The sequence below is a fragment of the Geotrypetes seraphini genome, chromosome 3, assembly GCF_902459505.1.
Source record: "Geotrypetes seraphini chromosome 3, aGeoSer1.1, whole genome shotgun sequence".
NCBI classification, from domain to species: domain Eukaryota; kingdom Metazoa; phylum Chordata; class Amphibia; order Gymnophiona; family Dermophiidae; genus Geotrypetes; species Geotrypetes seraphini.
The window spans coordinates 38941056-38955697 of NC_047086.1; the positions used below are offsets into that span (position 1 = coordinate 38941056).

Consider the following 14642-nt stretch of genomic DNA (forward strand, 5'->3'; position numbering starts at 1 on the left):
CTGGATACTTTCTCCAGAAGGGATGGACAGTTTGGCCAAACAGTGTTACAAAATTTATTCTCCTAAGTTGCCAACTCTCCCACCATCCCATTGAGGTTAGCTTGGAGGTCACCCACTAGTGAGAATACCTGCCTGCTTGTCCTGGGATAAAGCAATGTTACTTACCGTAACAGTTGTTATCCAGGGACAGCAGGCAGCTATTCTCACGTCCCACCCACCTCCCCTGGGTTGGCTTCTCTGCTAGCTACCTGAACTGAGGAGACACGCCCGGACCATCGGGCGGGAAGGCACTGGCGCATGCGCGGTGCGGGCATCTTGAAACTTCTGAGTTTCTTCAAGCAAAATATGCTTGTGAGACGTCCGTATCGGGGCTCTGTCGGATGACATCACCCACTAGTCCCTGGATAACAACTGTTACGGTAAGTAACATTGCTATCAGGTCACAAATACCTGGCACAATAACAATTGTATTCTGTTCTGTCTTTCCTCTCAGGTCTTCATGTTTAAGCAAGACAATGACACATATATGAACAAGAGTCAGAAAAATACAACTTAAGTAAGAAAGGACACATTTGTTTTTAGCAGAATGTTTAATTCCTTCTTTTGGCAATTGTCATTACACCAGGCCTTGACAAAATTTAGGAGCCAGCCCAAAAACTTAGAAGTCAGCAACTCTCTCTTGCTTCCCCCTTCCCCATCCCTCTGACATTGTCTACTTATTTGGGAAAAGGGGATGAGGCGCAGGAATCCCCTCCCAGATCAGCAGCCACCTCTTTTAGAAACTGAATTACTACGGCTCCTTTCCTATTCTGTATCTGTGTGCAACAAAACCTTAGTACATCAGTCCCTTAAATTGCCTCTGCTAATCACTAACACAAGATAGTAGTCTTCTTTTCTAAAACAGGTTGTCAACTTTGTGCGACAGCACCAACTTTATAGGTGAAGTAAAGAGGCAATTGTCTCTTTGTTTCATATATCACCATGGCCTGGATCCCTATCAGGCTCTCTCCCTCACTCACTCAGGAAGAAGTGGTTGAATAATGACCTGTTAAAAAGGAGGGAATTGCAGAAGACCGAATGGCGATAGCATAAAGAAAGAACCCAAGAATTGAAAGATACTTTTGATGCTTAGTTGATTTGAGTATAGGGTGGAGGTGCATGTTACTCGGAGTCGATATTACCAGGACCAGCTTACGATGGTAATGAATAATCCTCGAGAGCTATTTAGTGTGGTAAAAAGATTAAGTGTCAATGAATTAGTCAAGAACACTATAGTTCCTTTTTTGCCAGATGAGCTGAATCTATATTTTGAGATGAAGGTGGATTCTATTGAGTATAATACTGATGGTATCCAATAGCGATTGTGCTCTGGGGAGCGTGGATATAAAGTGGACTTATTTTGAACCAGTGACAGAGGAAATAGTGAGTACTGCGCTTCAGACTTGTAAGCCAACAGTTGCGACTAGGGATTTGTGTTCACCAGTAGTACTTCAGAGTCTGGATAGGGATATCCTTTCCAGTTCTTGTGCAGATTATTAACATCACCCTACAGAATGGAATGGTTCCTGGTTTTGAAAAGCTTCCAACAAATCCCCGTCTGGTAAGAGGTTATTCGCGCACATATGGATGCCGCATATGTGCATGACGTCATGATGACGCATCTGCACGTGCGTTGATGCCCTTCTGCCCGATGAGAGCAGGAAACGGGAGGCAGGGCTAGGTGGAACTGGGCAGGCCTGGGGACGGGCCTAGGGGGGTTTGGAAAATCTGGTAACCCTAACTACACCTAATTTTAGCCAAAATAATGAGAAGCAGAAAGGTGTACATGTATTAGGGAAACATTTGGCTTCACTGGAAAAACAAGGGAACTAGGTTACTATATTAAAGTCCAGAGCTGTAAAGGCCTGAGTCATAGTTGCTATCAGGAAGCCATTTCATTCAATCTAATATGCAAAAGAAACCAGGAAGCCTGAAAGACCTAAAAACCAGAGAAGCTGTTCCTTTAACCTACCCTCCTAGTGCAAATGAACAGGCAGACCAAAAAGGGAAAAATGTTTCCTTCCAACTACAACTGGAAGAAATAAAATAAAATAAGCCAAAGCTAATGTGCACATTACATCTAGTAAGGCTTTTGCAAAAGGAAAAATGAGACAGGAAGTCAGAAGGAAACATCACAACAAACCTTCCAATTTTCATCCCATCTCATGGAGACATTTCCATGGACTGCTGAAGCAAGCAAGATCACAGCCAAGATGCAGAATTACCCAATTTCATGAAGGGACCAACAAAACCTATTTTAATGGCTAGATTTCTTGTTAGGATTCACATTTTATTTTCTTAAAAATAGATCTATGCTGAATTTACCACAAATATGGGGAAAAAATTATAAATGTTCTGCCAACAAGGTCCAGAAAAGTGCAACAACTTATTGAGTGAAGCTTTTTTTTATAGCCACATGAGGAAAACTTGAACTCAGTTCCTGAACAGCTTGGTTGTCTATCTGAGAACAGAAGGAAACATCCAGGAGAGCCAGCTCTTTACAAGACTGCAACAGTTTCCGTAAAGATTCAGGGCTCACCATCCTTGTGCCTGTGAAAAGAAAAAGGAGAACGATAAAAAGAAAGCATGGCAAGTGAATGCCATCACAGCAATAGCTGCCAATATGAGAACGGAAGACAGGTTCCTGTCTAATTTCAAGCAACAGCACGTCAGGCCTGCTACTATAATCAATTTAGCTGCAAATAGGAAACAAAGGAAGAACTAAATTAAACTCTTTTGCACACTCCACTGGCATGGAAATCACTTACTCTTCATTAAAGAGCTGCACGGGAACGGAGACCCAGCAGCTGTAAGAAGGTAATTTAGATTCACGGCTACAGGGCAGGGAGGTTTGTCGGACCGGGCCTGTTCTGTTGTCGGTCGGGCGGGGAGGCGCCATGAAGGTAAGGGGGCAGGGAGAGAGAAAGGGAGGAAAGGTGGAGTGGAGAGGAAAAGACGCTTAAGGGAAATGGGTAAAATTGAGGGGGGAGAAAGACGCTGAAAGCACTGGGGAAGACAGAGGGGTGGAGAAGGACGCTGAAAGGACATGGGGAAGATGGGGGGGGGGAGGAGAAGGACGCTGAAAGCACATGGGGAAGACAAAGGGGTGGAGAAGGATGCTGAAAGGACATGAGGAAGACAAAGGGGTGGAGAAGGACGCTGAATGGACATGGGGAAGACAGAGGGGGGGAAGGACACTGAAAGGAAATGGGGAAGAGAGAGTGGGGAGAAGATGCTGGCAGGGAAGAAGACAGAGATGCCAGACTATGGGGGGAGCGGAGGGAAGAAGACGGATGCCAGACCAATTTGGAAGGGGAGAGAAAGGGAGAGGCATAGTAACAGAGCAAATGGAAGACGCAGAGAGAAGAGAGACAGTGGATGGAAGGAATTGAATGAGAGCATGAGGAAAGCAGAAACCAGGCAACAAAGGTAGGAAAATAATTATATTTCTTTTTTTTTTTTTGCTTCAGGATAAAGTAGTATATTAGTTGTGTTGATAAAAATTTATAAACATTAGAAGCTCTCGTAGAGACCCGTTTACAAAGTATGTATTCTTCCCAATTAATATTTCCAAATTAATAAAGTCTTTTTGCTTATTTGTAAATGGGTTTCTACCAGAGCCTTTAATTCAGTAGCATAATTAAATGAAATAACTTTCTGAAGTTTATAGGGACGGGCGGGGATGGAAGGGAATCCTCACGGGGACGGGTGGGGATGGAGGGATTCCTCACGGGGACGGGTGGGGACAGGTGGGATTTCTGTTCCCGCGCAACTCTTTACTCTTCATCCTGTCCCTTCTTGATTCACTCACTGGCTCCTTCACCTCCTTTCTACCTCTCCCTCCCTCCCTCCGCCACCCTCCCTTCCTCTAATCTTCCCAGTGCTCTATCTTTTCTTTCCTTTCTCACTCACCTTCCCTCTTGGCTAGCAAGGCCAGGGAACCTTACCAGCCTTATTTATTTATTTCGTTTTCTATCCTGTCCTGTTCTGACTCCGTTCACTACCACTGCCTGCACCACCATGTATAAAACTTGCTCCTACGGCCAGAATCAGACATTGCTATAGAAAGAACAGTGGGTCAAAAGACTTGCTCTGGGAGCTGCTCTGGGGACCCTTGTTTTAAGGCCTATGCTCAAAGCTGACATCATCCTATGCAGACAAAATGCTGTGCCAGCTCTAACTGCACAATGCAAATGATCAGACTGCCTCCATTATTGTATACAGTATATATATAGGAAATGCTATAATAAATTTAGAACATTCAGCTCGTTACTTATATAGGCAAACCTGAAAGTTTAAGCCTATATGAAAACTACATTGTAGGTAAGGCTAAAGAGGTTAGGGCTCATCAGCTTGGAAAAGAGACAGCTGAGGGAGGATATGATTGAGCTACAACATTCTGATTTTTCACTTTCAAAAGTACAAAGGCTAAAGGACAAAATGAAATCGCACAGAAATACTTTTAAAACAAATAAGAGGAAGTATTTTTTCACTCAAAGAATAGTTAAACTCATTATAAGAGGATGTGGGTTTAAAAAAGGTTGGAACAATTTTCCAGAGGAAAAGTCCATAATCTGCTACTGAGACAGGCATAAGGGAAGCCACGGCTTGCCCTGGGATCGGAAGCATGGAATGTTGCTACTATTTGGGTTTCTGCCAGGTATTTGTGAAATGGATTGGCCACTGTTGTAAATTGGATGCTGAACTAGTTGACCCAGTGTGGCTATTCTTATGTTTTTAACTGAGGCTTCACTTTGTTAAGCTAATGCAGTACACTTCCCCCTCCATATTTGCGGTTTCACCAATCGCGGTTTCGGTTATTCACGTTTTTTCATTTGCAGGCTCCGCCCTCCCCCCAAATTACATCAGAGAAAATCGCTGCTCCTGGCGTTGTACAGAGAAAATCACTACACTTTCTTCACAGGAACAGGTCGTTATTCGAAGTTTTAACAGATTCTCTAGGGTTTTTAACAGAAAACCACGAATAACATACAAAAAGTTATTTGCGTTTTTTTTTCTGTATTCACTGAGTTGTTTTTCCGCTATCACCGCAAATATGGAGGGGGAAGTGTACCTTATTTTTGCTTTCAAAAGTAGACCAGTTTTGCCTTGCTGTGTTACACAATCGCGTGATATACATTTTTTAATGTCTAAGTATAAAACCAAGTCCAGCCAAGAAAAAAAAAAACCCAACTCCACACCTCATAGTGTGAAGGTTCCTTTAAGGTTCTTACCTAATATATCAAGATACTGCAGACGGCTACAGTTAGCAGCCAGTTCTTCAATGTCGGCATCGCACACAGATCTGTTGGCAGTAAGAAAGAGCTTTCGTAGGTTCGCAAGACTGCGAGCAAGTTTAGCAAAGCAGCCAGTGCTGCTCTGTAACGTAGGGCACCAGCCAAGGTCAAGTTCCTCCAGGTTCTGGCAGCCAGAAACCAATGCTGCAATGCCATTCTCAGTAATGTTTTTACATCGCCACAGATCCAGAGAACGCAGCTTTTTACACTTAGCTCCCATCATGCTAGCGATCAAGTCATAGTCCTCAATCTGTGAGCAAAACAACAATACAACTTGATATGAATTTGTTCTCTGGTTCATATTATTTCTTATTTTGAACAAATCTTTATTTTCTTCATCTCTAGTTGATCTATCGTCTTTGGGCCATTCTTTAAGTAACCTGGGTACAAAGTTGTTTAGCTACGCCGACGATATAATGATAGTCATTCCATGCAGTGCAGCTCTATCCAAAAGTGCTCAACTTATAGAGTTAGAGCTGAATTTGATGGAGTCCTGGATGCAGAAATTCAAATTGAATCAAGACAAAACCAAACTTTGTTTCCTCACAAAAGTCTACCAATGAACCAATAATCAAGCTAGAGAAGCTGGGGCTCTTTTCCCTGGAAAAGCGGACACTTAGAGGGGACATGATAGAAACTTACAAAATCATGCAGGGGACAGAGAAGGTAGAGAGGGACAGATTCTTCAGACTAGCAGGGGCAACAAAAACAAGAGGGCACTCAAAAAAAATTGAAGGGAGGTGGCAGAGCAAAGTACAATTTCGGGATTCAAAAAGGGATTGGACGAGTTCCTGAAGGTAAAGGGGATTGAAGGGTATAATTAGAGGGGTACTATACAGGATAAGATGTCTTAGTAAAGGATCACTTACAGGTCATTGACCTGGGGGCCGCCGCGGGAGCGGACTGCTGGGCACGATGGACCTATGGTCTGACTCGGCAGAGGCAATGCTTATGTTCTTATGTTATGTTCTTAAATCATTTTCATTCCATCCTGTCACTGTCCATTACCCATTCTCAGCTATCTCCTGTCCTTCTGGTGCCAGTTGATTTATCAGTAGGGAAAAGTGGTTCTTAAATCTTTAGAAAAAATTCATAAAAGTTTATCTGTAAAGAGTCTCATCAATATTTATTTATTTTGGTTCTTAATATACCACCTACTAATTGTATAAGTAGTTTACATTCAGGTAATTAGCTTAAGGCACCATAAAAATGTTAAAATTTTTCTCCTGAAAATATTAAGCATCAGGTAGGCAAGTAAAAAAATCTAATATTAGGCGGTTTTCCTAATTTCTACCAGTTTTTCCCTCTCTGCTTACACAGCATCAGGGATCTCTACTTCATCCCAACCTGCAGTCTCTACACCTGACAGCTTGGTTCCTCTCAACATAACTCCTCTCCAGTTTTCTCAACCTGTGAGGGATGTTTTGGAAGCTTCACGAAAACCTACTACTAGACAATGCTATCACCAAAAATGGACTAGATTCTCTACCTGGTGTTTTTCTCATCATAAGGAGCCTCAGCATTCCTCCTTACCTTCTGTTTTGGACTATCTTTTGCACTTATCTCATTCTGGCCTCAAGTCTACATCGATACGAGTCCATCTCAGTGCAATTGCTGCTTTCCATCAGCCTGTTGACAGGAAACCCCTCTCTGCTCATCCAGTGGTTTCCAGATTCATGAAAAGACTTTTCAATGTCAACCCTTCTCTCAAACCGCCTCCTGTGGTTTGGGACCTCAATGTTGTTCTTGCTCAACTGATGAAGCCTCCATTTGAACCAATTGACATGGCTCATCTGAAGTATCTCACTTGGAAAGTGGTGTTTCTTATAGCCCTCACTTCTGCTCGACGCATCAGTGAGCTCCAAGCGTTGGTTGCGGACCCATCCAAGCGTTGGTTTACAGTATTCCATCATGACAAGGTGGTTCTTCGCACTCATCCGAAATTTCCTAAGGTGGTTTCGGAATTTCATCTCAACCAATCCACTACTCTTCCAGTGTTTTTTCCCAAGCCTCATTCTCATCCTGGAGAAGTTGTTCTTCATACTCTGGACTGTAAACGTGCTTTGGCTTTCTATTTGGAACGCACCAAACCACACAGAACTGTTCCTCAACTTTTTGTCTCCTTTGATTGAACAAGTTGGGACATCCTATCTCTAAGCGTACCATCTCCAACTGGATGGCGGCTTGTATCTCATTCTGCTATGCCCAGGCTGGATTACCTCTGCACAGTAAAGTTGCAGCCCATAAGGTCAGAGCGATGGCAGCTTCTGTAGCTTTCCTCAGATCGACACCAATTGAGGAAATTTGTAAAGCTGCTACTTGGTCCTCGGTTCATACCTTCACTTCTCACTATTGTCTGGATACTTTCTCCAGACGGGATGGACAGTTTGGCCAAACAGTATTGCAAAATTTATTCTCCTAAGTTGCCAACTCTCCCACCATCCCATTTTGGTTAGCTTGGAGGTCACCCACTTGTGAGAATACCTGCCTGCTTGTCCTGGGATAAAGCACAGTTACTTACCGTAACAGGTGTTATCCAGGGACAGCAGACAGCTATTCTCACATCCCACCCACCTCCCCTGGGTTGGCTTCTCTGCTAATTATCTGAACTGAGGAGACGCGCCCGATGTCGGGCAGGAAGGCACTCGCGCATGTGCGGTGCGGGCGACTTGAAACTTCTGAAGTTTCTACAAGCAAGCTCTGTTGGATGACGTCACCCACTTGTGAGAATAGCTGCCTGCTGTCCCTAGATAACACCTGTTACGGTAAGTAACTGTGCTATTTTCACCCACTTTTGGGGGGACAGAAAGTGCATCTAATGGAGCAAAAAATACGGTAAGTCATATAAAAGTTGTAATCTAAGATTCTGCTTTCAAGCATGGAGCTTTGGAATGCCCTGCAACCAAACTTGTCGTGTGTTCTACCTTCTCTTATAGGTGGAGTGCTTGTGTAAGGTTTGGAACTATGTACCTTCTTTAAAGCAGACTCTAAAGGACTGATGTTTTAATTGGAGTCTGTCAAATTCTGGGCAAGACTGCATCCTGTACAGAGTATCAAGCTTGCGTAGAGCTACAGGACAGAGAGAGACACTTCCCAGTTTTTGAATAATGCCTTGTTTAGTAAACTGTGGCATGGTAGTTTTATGCAATCTCTTGGACACTCTTTGTAATCTAAAGCGTCCATTAACTCTGCTCTAGGCTCTGTCTCCGATTCCATGTTTATTGGAAAAGCCTAGCCTATCTGTTTGATATATTTTGTAAAAGAGAGACTTTCTGGTGGAGAACTTCTGCGAGGAGGTGGTGAATAAGGATCTGAAGTCATGCCTCAAGGAACCTGATAAAGAAGTGCGCTCTTTGGAGGATGTGTGTCCCCTCCTCCAGGACTCTTAACACTTGGGAGTCCGAGAGTGGTCCTTCGATGCAGGCATAGGCTATTGCTCGGACTGGGCTGAGATCAGGTGCACCGAGATAGGTACTTGATTCAAGTGCGAGTGTAGCATCCTAGTCCGCTCTTTCTGACCTGAAAAGTTTCTCGTATTGCAACTTCCTGGCTTTAAGTGACTTCTTCTGCAGTTGAGCAGAGCTTGCAAGAAATATGTCTGTGATCAGGACCTAGGCACTGGACACACCAGTTATGTGGGTCTGTACCTGAAATGGCCAAGTACACTGCTTGAACTCGCTAGGAAGCCGAAACGTTCTCGACGACACCATCCATATTTTTACAACCATCAGGAAGCATAAGTTTAAATGATTAATAAATGAACTAAACAATTTTGGGCTTTCTGCAGCTCCCGGCATCCTTGAGGGCCATCTCCACAACTCAACGCGTGCTCTCTGCATGCACGAAAGCACTACTGTGCCCATCACTGCAACACCACGGGCCCACTCTAACTCACCACTTTGGAGCCTTTCCTGCCCCAGCCCACTTTTAAAAATATATTTTTATTAAATATTGAGGCCCCTAGGCCCAAAACCTTCTTCAGGCCTTCTTTATTATTGGGGCCAACTCTGGGCAATTCACACATGGTGACATCATTGTGCACATATCCGCAGATGTCGCCAAATGCGGTTCCGGACTCTGGCAGAAATGGGGTATCTCCTGCCACTTTTCCCCGCAAAAACGAGCCTCCTGTGACTTGGATGAAGGCTGGGCATGCCTCCCTCTGTACTTCCTGAACCTCCGCTCTCTTTAAATGGCCTGGAATGACCACGCAATTTGCAGATCCAGGACGAACGCCAGATCCACTGCCGGACCAGCAAATGGGTCCAGGACTGCTTCCCAGGGCTCAGTCCACGCTGCCCACCTCTACCTCACAACCAGGTAATATTTATTTCTTTGTTTATTTATATTTAATAACCTGGAGACACTAACATTTTAATTTTTTTTTTTTTACCCTCTCCAAATACATCCTCCCTGTCTCGTCAGCTTGCAACCTCCTACCTATTTGAGAAAATCCCTGCACAGGCCATCACATCTCTTACCAAACTCATAAATTCTGCCCTATTATCAGGCCTATTCTCCACTGAAATGGGACACATCGCATTGACCCCTTTACTGAAAAAAGCTGACCTAGACCCCTCCATACCATCCAACTACCGTCCAATAGCAAATATCCCTCTCCTCACCAAACTGCTCAAGTCTATCATATCTACCCAGCTCTCTTCCTACTTAGAAAGATTCTCCATCCTCTTACCTTACCAATATGGCTTCAGACCCAACTTCTGCACTGAATCCCTATTGGCCTCTCAAATCTCTAAGGTTCAGCAACTGCATTCTCGTAACAAGTTTGCTGTCCTTCTACAATTCGACCTCTCCGCAGCTTTTGACGTCCACCACGACATTCTAATTTTCCAACTCTCCGAGATAGGCATTAGCTCCATAGTTCTTGATTGGTTCTCCAAATTCTTGCGCTCCTGCTCTTACATGGTTAACATGAGCGGCACCTCATCTTCCCCCTGGACCCCGACTTGTGGTGTCCCACAAGGCTTACCCCTCTCCCCAATCCTCTTTAACATTTACATGTCCTCCCTGAAACTACTCCAACTATCCCCCCTTGAAACTCTTTACACTTACGCTGATGACATCCTCATCCTCCTTGAGACCGACTCGAACCTCACTAACCTCTCCACGAACATATCCTCATGCATAAAGAACCTCCAATCCTGGGCATTCACAATGCATATGAAACTAAACGAGTCCAAAACAAAACTCCTTTGGCTCGGCCCAAAATTAGACCATCTACCTTCCTCCATCTCATTGTCCTCCGGCCCCCCATTACAGCTCGAGTTCTCAAGCAAAGTTCTGGGTGTCACCTTTGACTCTTCTCTATCCTTCAACGAACATCTCCAATCCCTGGTGAAGAAATGCTTCTTCAGCCTTCACATGCTAAGGAAAGTCAGACCCTATTTTCACCAAAAACACTTCGCAGTCCTAGTACAATCCATCATCCTCTCCAGATTGGATTATTGCAATTCTATCTACCTCAGCCTAACCAAGAAAAGCCTCCACAGACTTCAGCGGATTCAGAACGCCACAGCTAAGCTTGTTTTCGCGAAAAGCAAATTTGATCACGTCTCACCACTCCTGTCTAAGCTCCATTGGCTCCCAGTAATCCCCAGCATCCACTTCAAATGTGCGTGTCTGGCCTACAAGATCCTACATGGCATCCTTCCTGCCGTTATCCCTCTATCCTGGAACTCCCCAACCCCTACTTCCTCCAGATCCTCCCAAATTTTTAAACTATCCTTCCCTTCCATAAAAGGTATTTCCCATGCAGGCAAACTTGGGTCATCCCTCCCCTTTAGAATCACTGAGATCTGGAATAACCTCACCTCCCCACTCCGAACCTCAAACTCCCTCCAACTCTTCCGCAAACACCTAAAAACCTGGCTATTCTCAAAACTGTAACACTTCCCCCCTCTTAGGCCTCTCACCTTCCCCCTTTACACCTAACTCTTTAATCTCTCCACTGTAGTTCCTCTCTCATCCTTCTTCCTGTAAACCGTGCCGAGCTCCGCATTCATGGAGATGTTGCGGTATATAAACCCAAGGTTTAGTTTAATTTAGTTTAGTCATCTTTGACTCATCTCTTTCCTTCTCTTCATATATCCAACAGACTGCCAAAACCTGTCATTTCTTTATCTACAACGTCACTAAAATCCGGCCTTTTTTAAGCACACTGCCATGACCCTCATCTAAGCTCTCATCACCTCTCACTGCAGCTTGCTTCTCACATCTTGAGCTAAACCATCTCTCTCCCTTCAATCGGTTCAAAATTCCGCTGTCTGCTTCATATTCTGCCAGTGAATAGCAAAAACACAACAACAAAGGTGACCAATGGTGTTCAGTCTCTTTTTCTTGTGATTGACTCGACACGATTGTGTTTCAGCCCACATGTGGCCTGCCTCAGGAGTCTTGTAGTTAAGTCATGATAGACAAAATCGCAATGCTCTTTTACTCATCATGGAAAGTACTACTCCGTATAAAACCGGTGACGGGAGTAAATCGCGCGAGACAATGGCGCGCCGACAACTGAGCGCAAGGTTGATGGCGCACCGAAGAAAAGCACTATTTTAAAGGGCTCCGACAGGGGGTGTGAGGGGGAACCCCCCCACCTTACTTAACAGACATTGCGCTGCCGTTGTGGGGGGTTTGGGGGGTTGTAACCCCTCATATTATACTTAAAACAACTTTTTCCCTAAAAAACAGGCAAAAAGTTCGGTTTCAAGTATAATGAGGGGGGTTACAACCCCCCAAACCCCCCACAACGCCAGCGCGATGTCTGTTAAGTAAAATAGGGGGGTTCCCCACCAACACCCCCCGTTGGAACCCTTTAAAATAGTGCTTTTCTTCGGCGCGCCGTCAACCTTACGCTCAGTTGTCGGCGCGCTGTTGTCTCGCGCGATTTTGTCTATGAACCATAAAACCTGAACCATAACAAAGAAAAACAGGTCACCTCACTGGCTTCCTGTCCATTTCTGCACACAGTTCAAAATGTATTCATTCTGCAGCTCCTCAGTATTTCTCCTCGCTTATCTCTCCCTTAACTCTGCCCCGGGAACTCCTTTAGCTGGGTCTCTTGTCTGTACCCTTTCTCCTCTACTGCCAACTTCTGGCTCTGTCCCTTCTCCTCTGCTGCGCCGTATGCCTCAAACAAACTGCCTGGCTCAATACATCAGGCTCCTTCTCTGGCGGTATTCAAATCCATGCTGAAAGCCTACTCTTTTGAAGTTGCATTTAAGTTCTAACCCAAATTACTTGTAAAGCACCCATATCTGTTTGTCATTCTCTCTCTCTAGTCCCCTACCCTATCTTCCTCATTCCCTTTCTAATTCCCTACCTGAGCAGTATGTATAGATTCACCCTTTTTGACCTCTTTGTCTGTCATAATTACATCGTAAGCTCTTTGGGGCAAGGACTGTCTGGCCCTGATTCTCCAAAAGTGCGTCCCGATTTTAGGCAGCTGTAGACGTCCTACAGCTGTCTAATCAGCCAATCAGGATGCACGTTTTTTTTAAAAAAAATGCTCCCCAGGCAGGCCTGAAGGCGCCTCCGGGAGCCTAGGGAGACCCGCAAGATGCCTAAGCTCGCCTACAGGCCTTAGGCAAACTTAGGCGGCCCTACGCGTCTCCCTAGTAGAGGAAGAGACGCTTAAAATGTAGGCCAGCAAAATGCTGGTCTACATTGTAAGTAGACGCGGACGCTATACTGATCGCGGCAAGGGATCTCCCTGCTGCAATAAAGTATAGCGGCCGCAGCCGCCTGTCCCATCACCAACAGGAGGATGCCTAACTCCTCCTGTCGGAACCCCGAACCCTGGAACTCCCTCCCCCCCAAACTCGTAATCGCCGACAGGAGGATGCCCAACTCCTCTTGTCGGAACCCCGGAACCCCCTCCCCCCCAAACTCGTAATCGCCGACAGGAGGATGCCCAACTCCTCCTGTCAGAACCCCCTCCCCCCCCAAACTCGTAATCGCCGACAGGAGGATGCCCAACTCCTCCTGTCGGAACCCCGGAACCCCCCCCCCCCCAAACTCGTAATCGCCGACAGGAGGATGCCCAACTCCTCCTGTCGGAACCCCCTCCCCCCCCAAACTCGTAATCGCCGACAGGAGGATGCCCAAATCCTCCTGTCGGAACCCCGGAACCCCCCCCCCCCCCAAACTCGTAATCGCCGACAGGAAGATGCCCAACTCCTCCTGTCGGAACCCCGGAACCCCCTCCCCCCCCCAAACTCGTAATCGCCGACAGGAGGATGCCCAACTCCTCCTGTCGGAACCCCGGAACCCCCCTCCCCCCCAAACTCGTAATCGCCGACAGGATGATGCCCAACTCCTCCTGTCGGAACCCCGGAACCCCCTCCCCCCCAAACTCGTAATTGCCGACAGGAGGATGCCCAACTCCTCCTGCCGGAAAGCCCAACGACCCCCCGCCCCAACTAATCTCCCTCCCCCAACTAACCTTTCAATGTTGGTCAGCTGGACGGGTCTTGCTGCCGTCCAGCCGACTGAGACAGCACGCCCCTTCCCGGCCCATCCCCGCTAAATCTAAGGCCTGATTGGCCCAGGCTGTAGAAGCCTGGACCAATCAGGCCTTAGGCATAGCGGGTCCGCCCATCCCCACTAATCCTAAGGCCTGATTGGCCAAGGTGCCTAGCCTGGGCCAATCAGGCCTTAGATTTAGCGGGGATGGGCCGGGAAGGGGCGTGCCGTCTCATTCCCACGAGGCAGACCCGTCGGTTGGACGGCAGCAAGAGCCGTCCAGCTGACCAACATTGAAAGGTTAGTTGGGGGAGGGAGATTAGTTGGGGCGGGGGGTCGTTGGTCTTTCCGGCAGGAGAAGTTGGGCATCCTCCTGTCGGCGATTACGAGTTTGGGGGGAAGGGGGTTCCGACAGGAGGAGTTGGGCATCCTCCTGTCGGCGATTACGAGTTTTGGGGGGGAGGGGGTTCCGGGGTTCCGACAGGAGGAGTTGGGCATCCTCCTGTCGGCGATTACGAGTTTGGGGGGGAGGGGGGTCCGGGGTTCCGACAGGAGGAGTTGGGCATCCTCCTGTCGGCGATTACGAGTTTGAGGGGGAGGGGGCTCGGGGTTCCGACAGGAGGAGTTAGGCATTCTCCTGTCGGTGATGGGACAGGCGGCCGCAACAACCTCGGCCGCTATACATATTGCAGCAAGGAGATCCCTTGCTGCCATAAGTATAGCGGCCGCGTCCGATTCTCTAAAGACGCCGGTTACAGAATCGGCGTTTAGTATAGGACGCCTCTCCCGGGCGGCCTGCCTGGGGAGCATTTTTTTTTTAAAAAC

The 14642-nt window shown here is 46.5% G+C and overlaps 1 protein-coding gene across 3 annotated transcripts in view; it reads right to left on the bottom strand.

Moving 5' to 3' along the window:
• Positions 1–587: 587 nt before the first annotated feature.
• FBXL4 (F-box and leucine rich repeat protein 4) overlaps positions 588–14642 on the bottom strand; it is a 73211-nt gene continuing 59156 nt past the window's right edge. For all 3 annotated transcript variants that reach the window (XM_033938875.1, XM_033938873.1, XM_033938874.1), the window contains 2 exons: positions 5274–5586; positions 588–2589 (listed from right to left, as the gene is read on the bottom strand). In XM_033938875.1, the coding sequence (XP_033794766.1) occupies positions 2426–2589; positions 5274–5586 (477 nt within the window). In that variant the 3' untranslated portion in view covers positions 588–2425. The remainder of the gene's footprint in view (positions 2590–5273; positions 5587–14642) is intronic.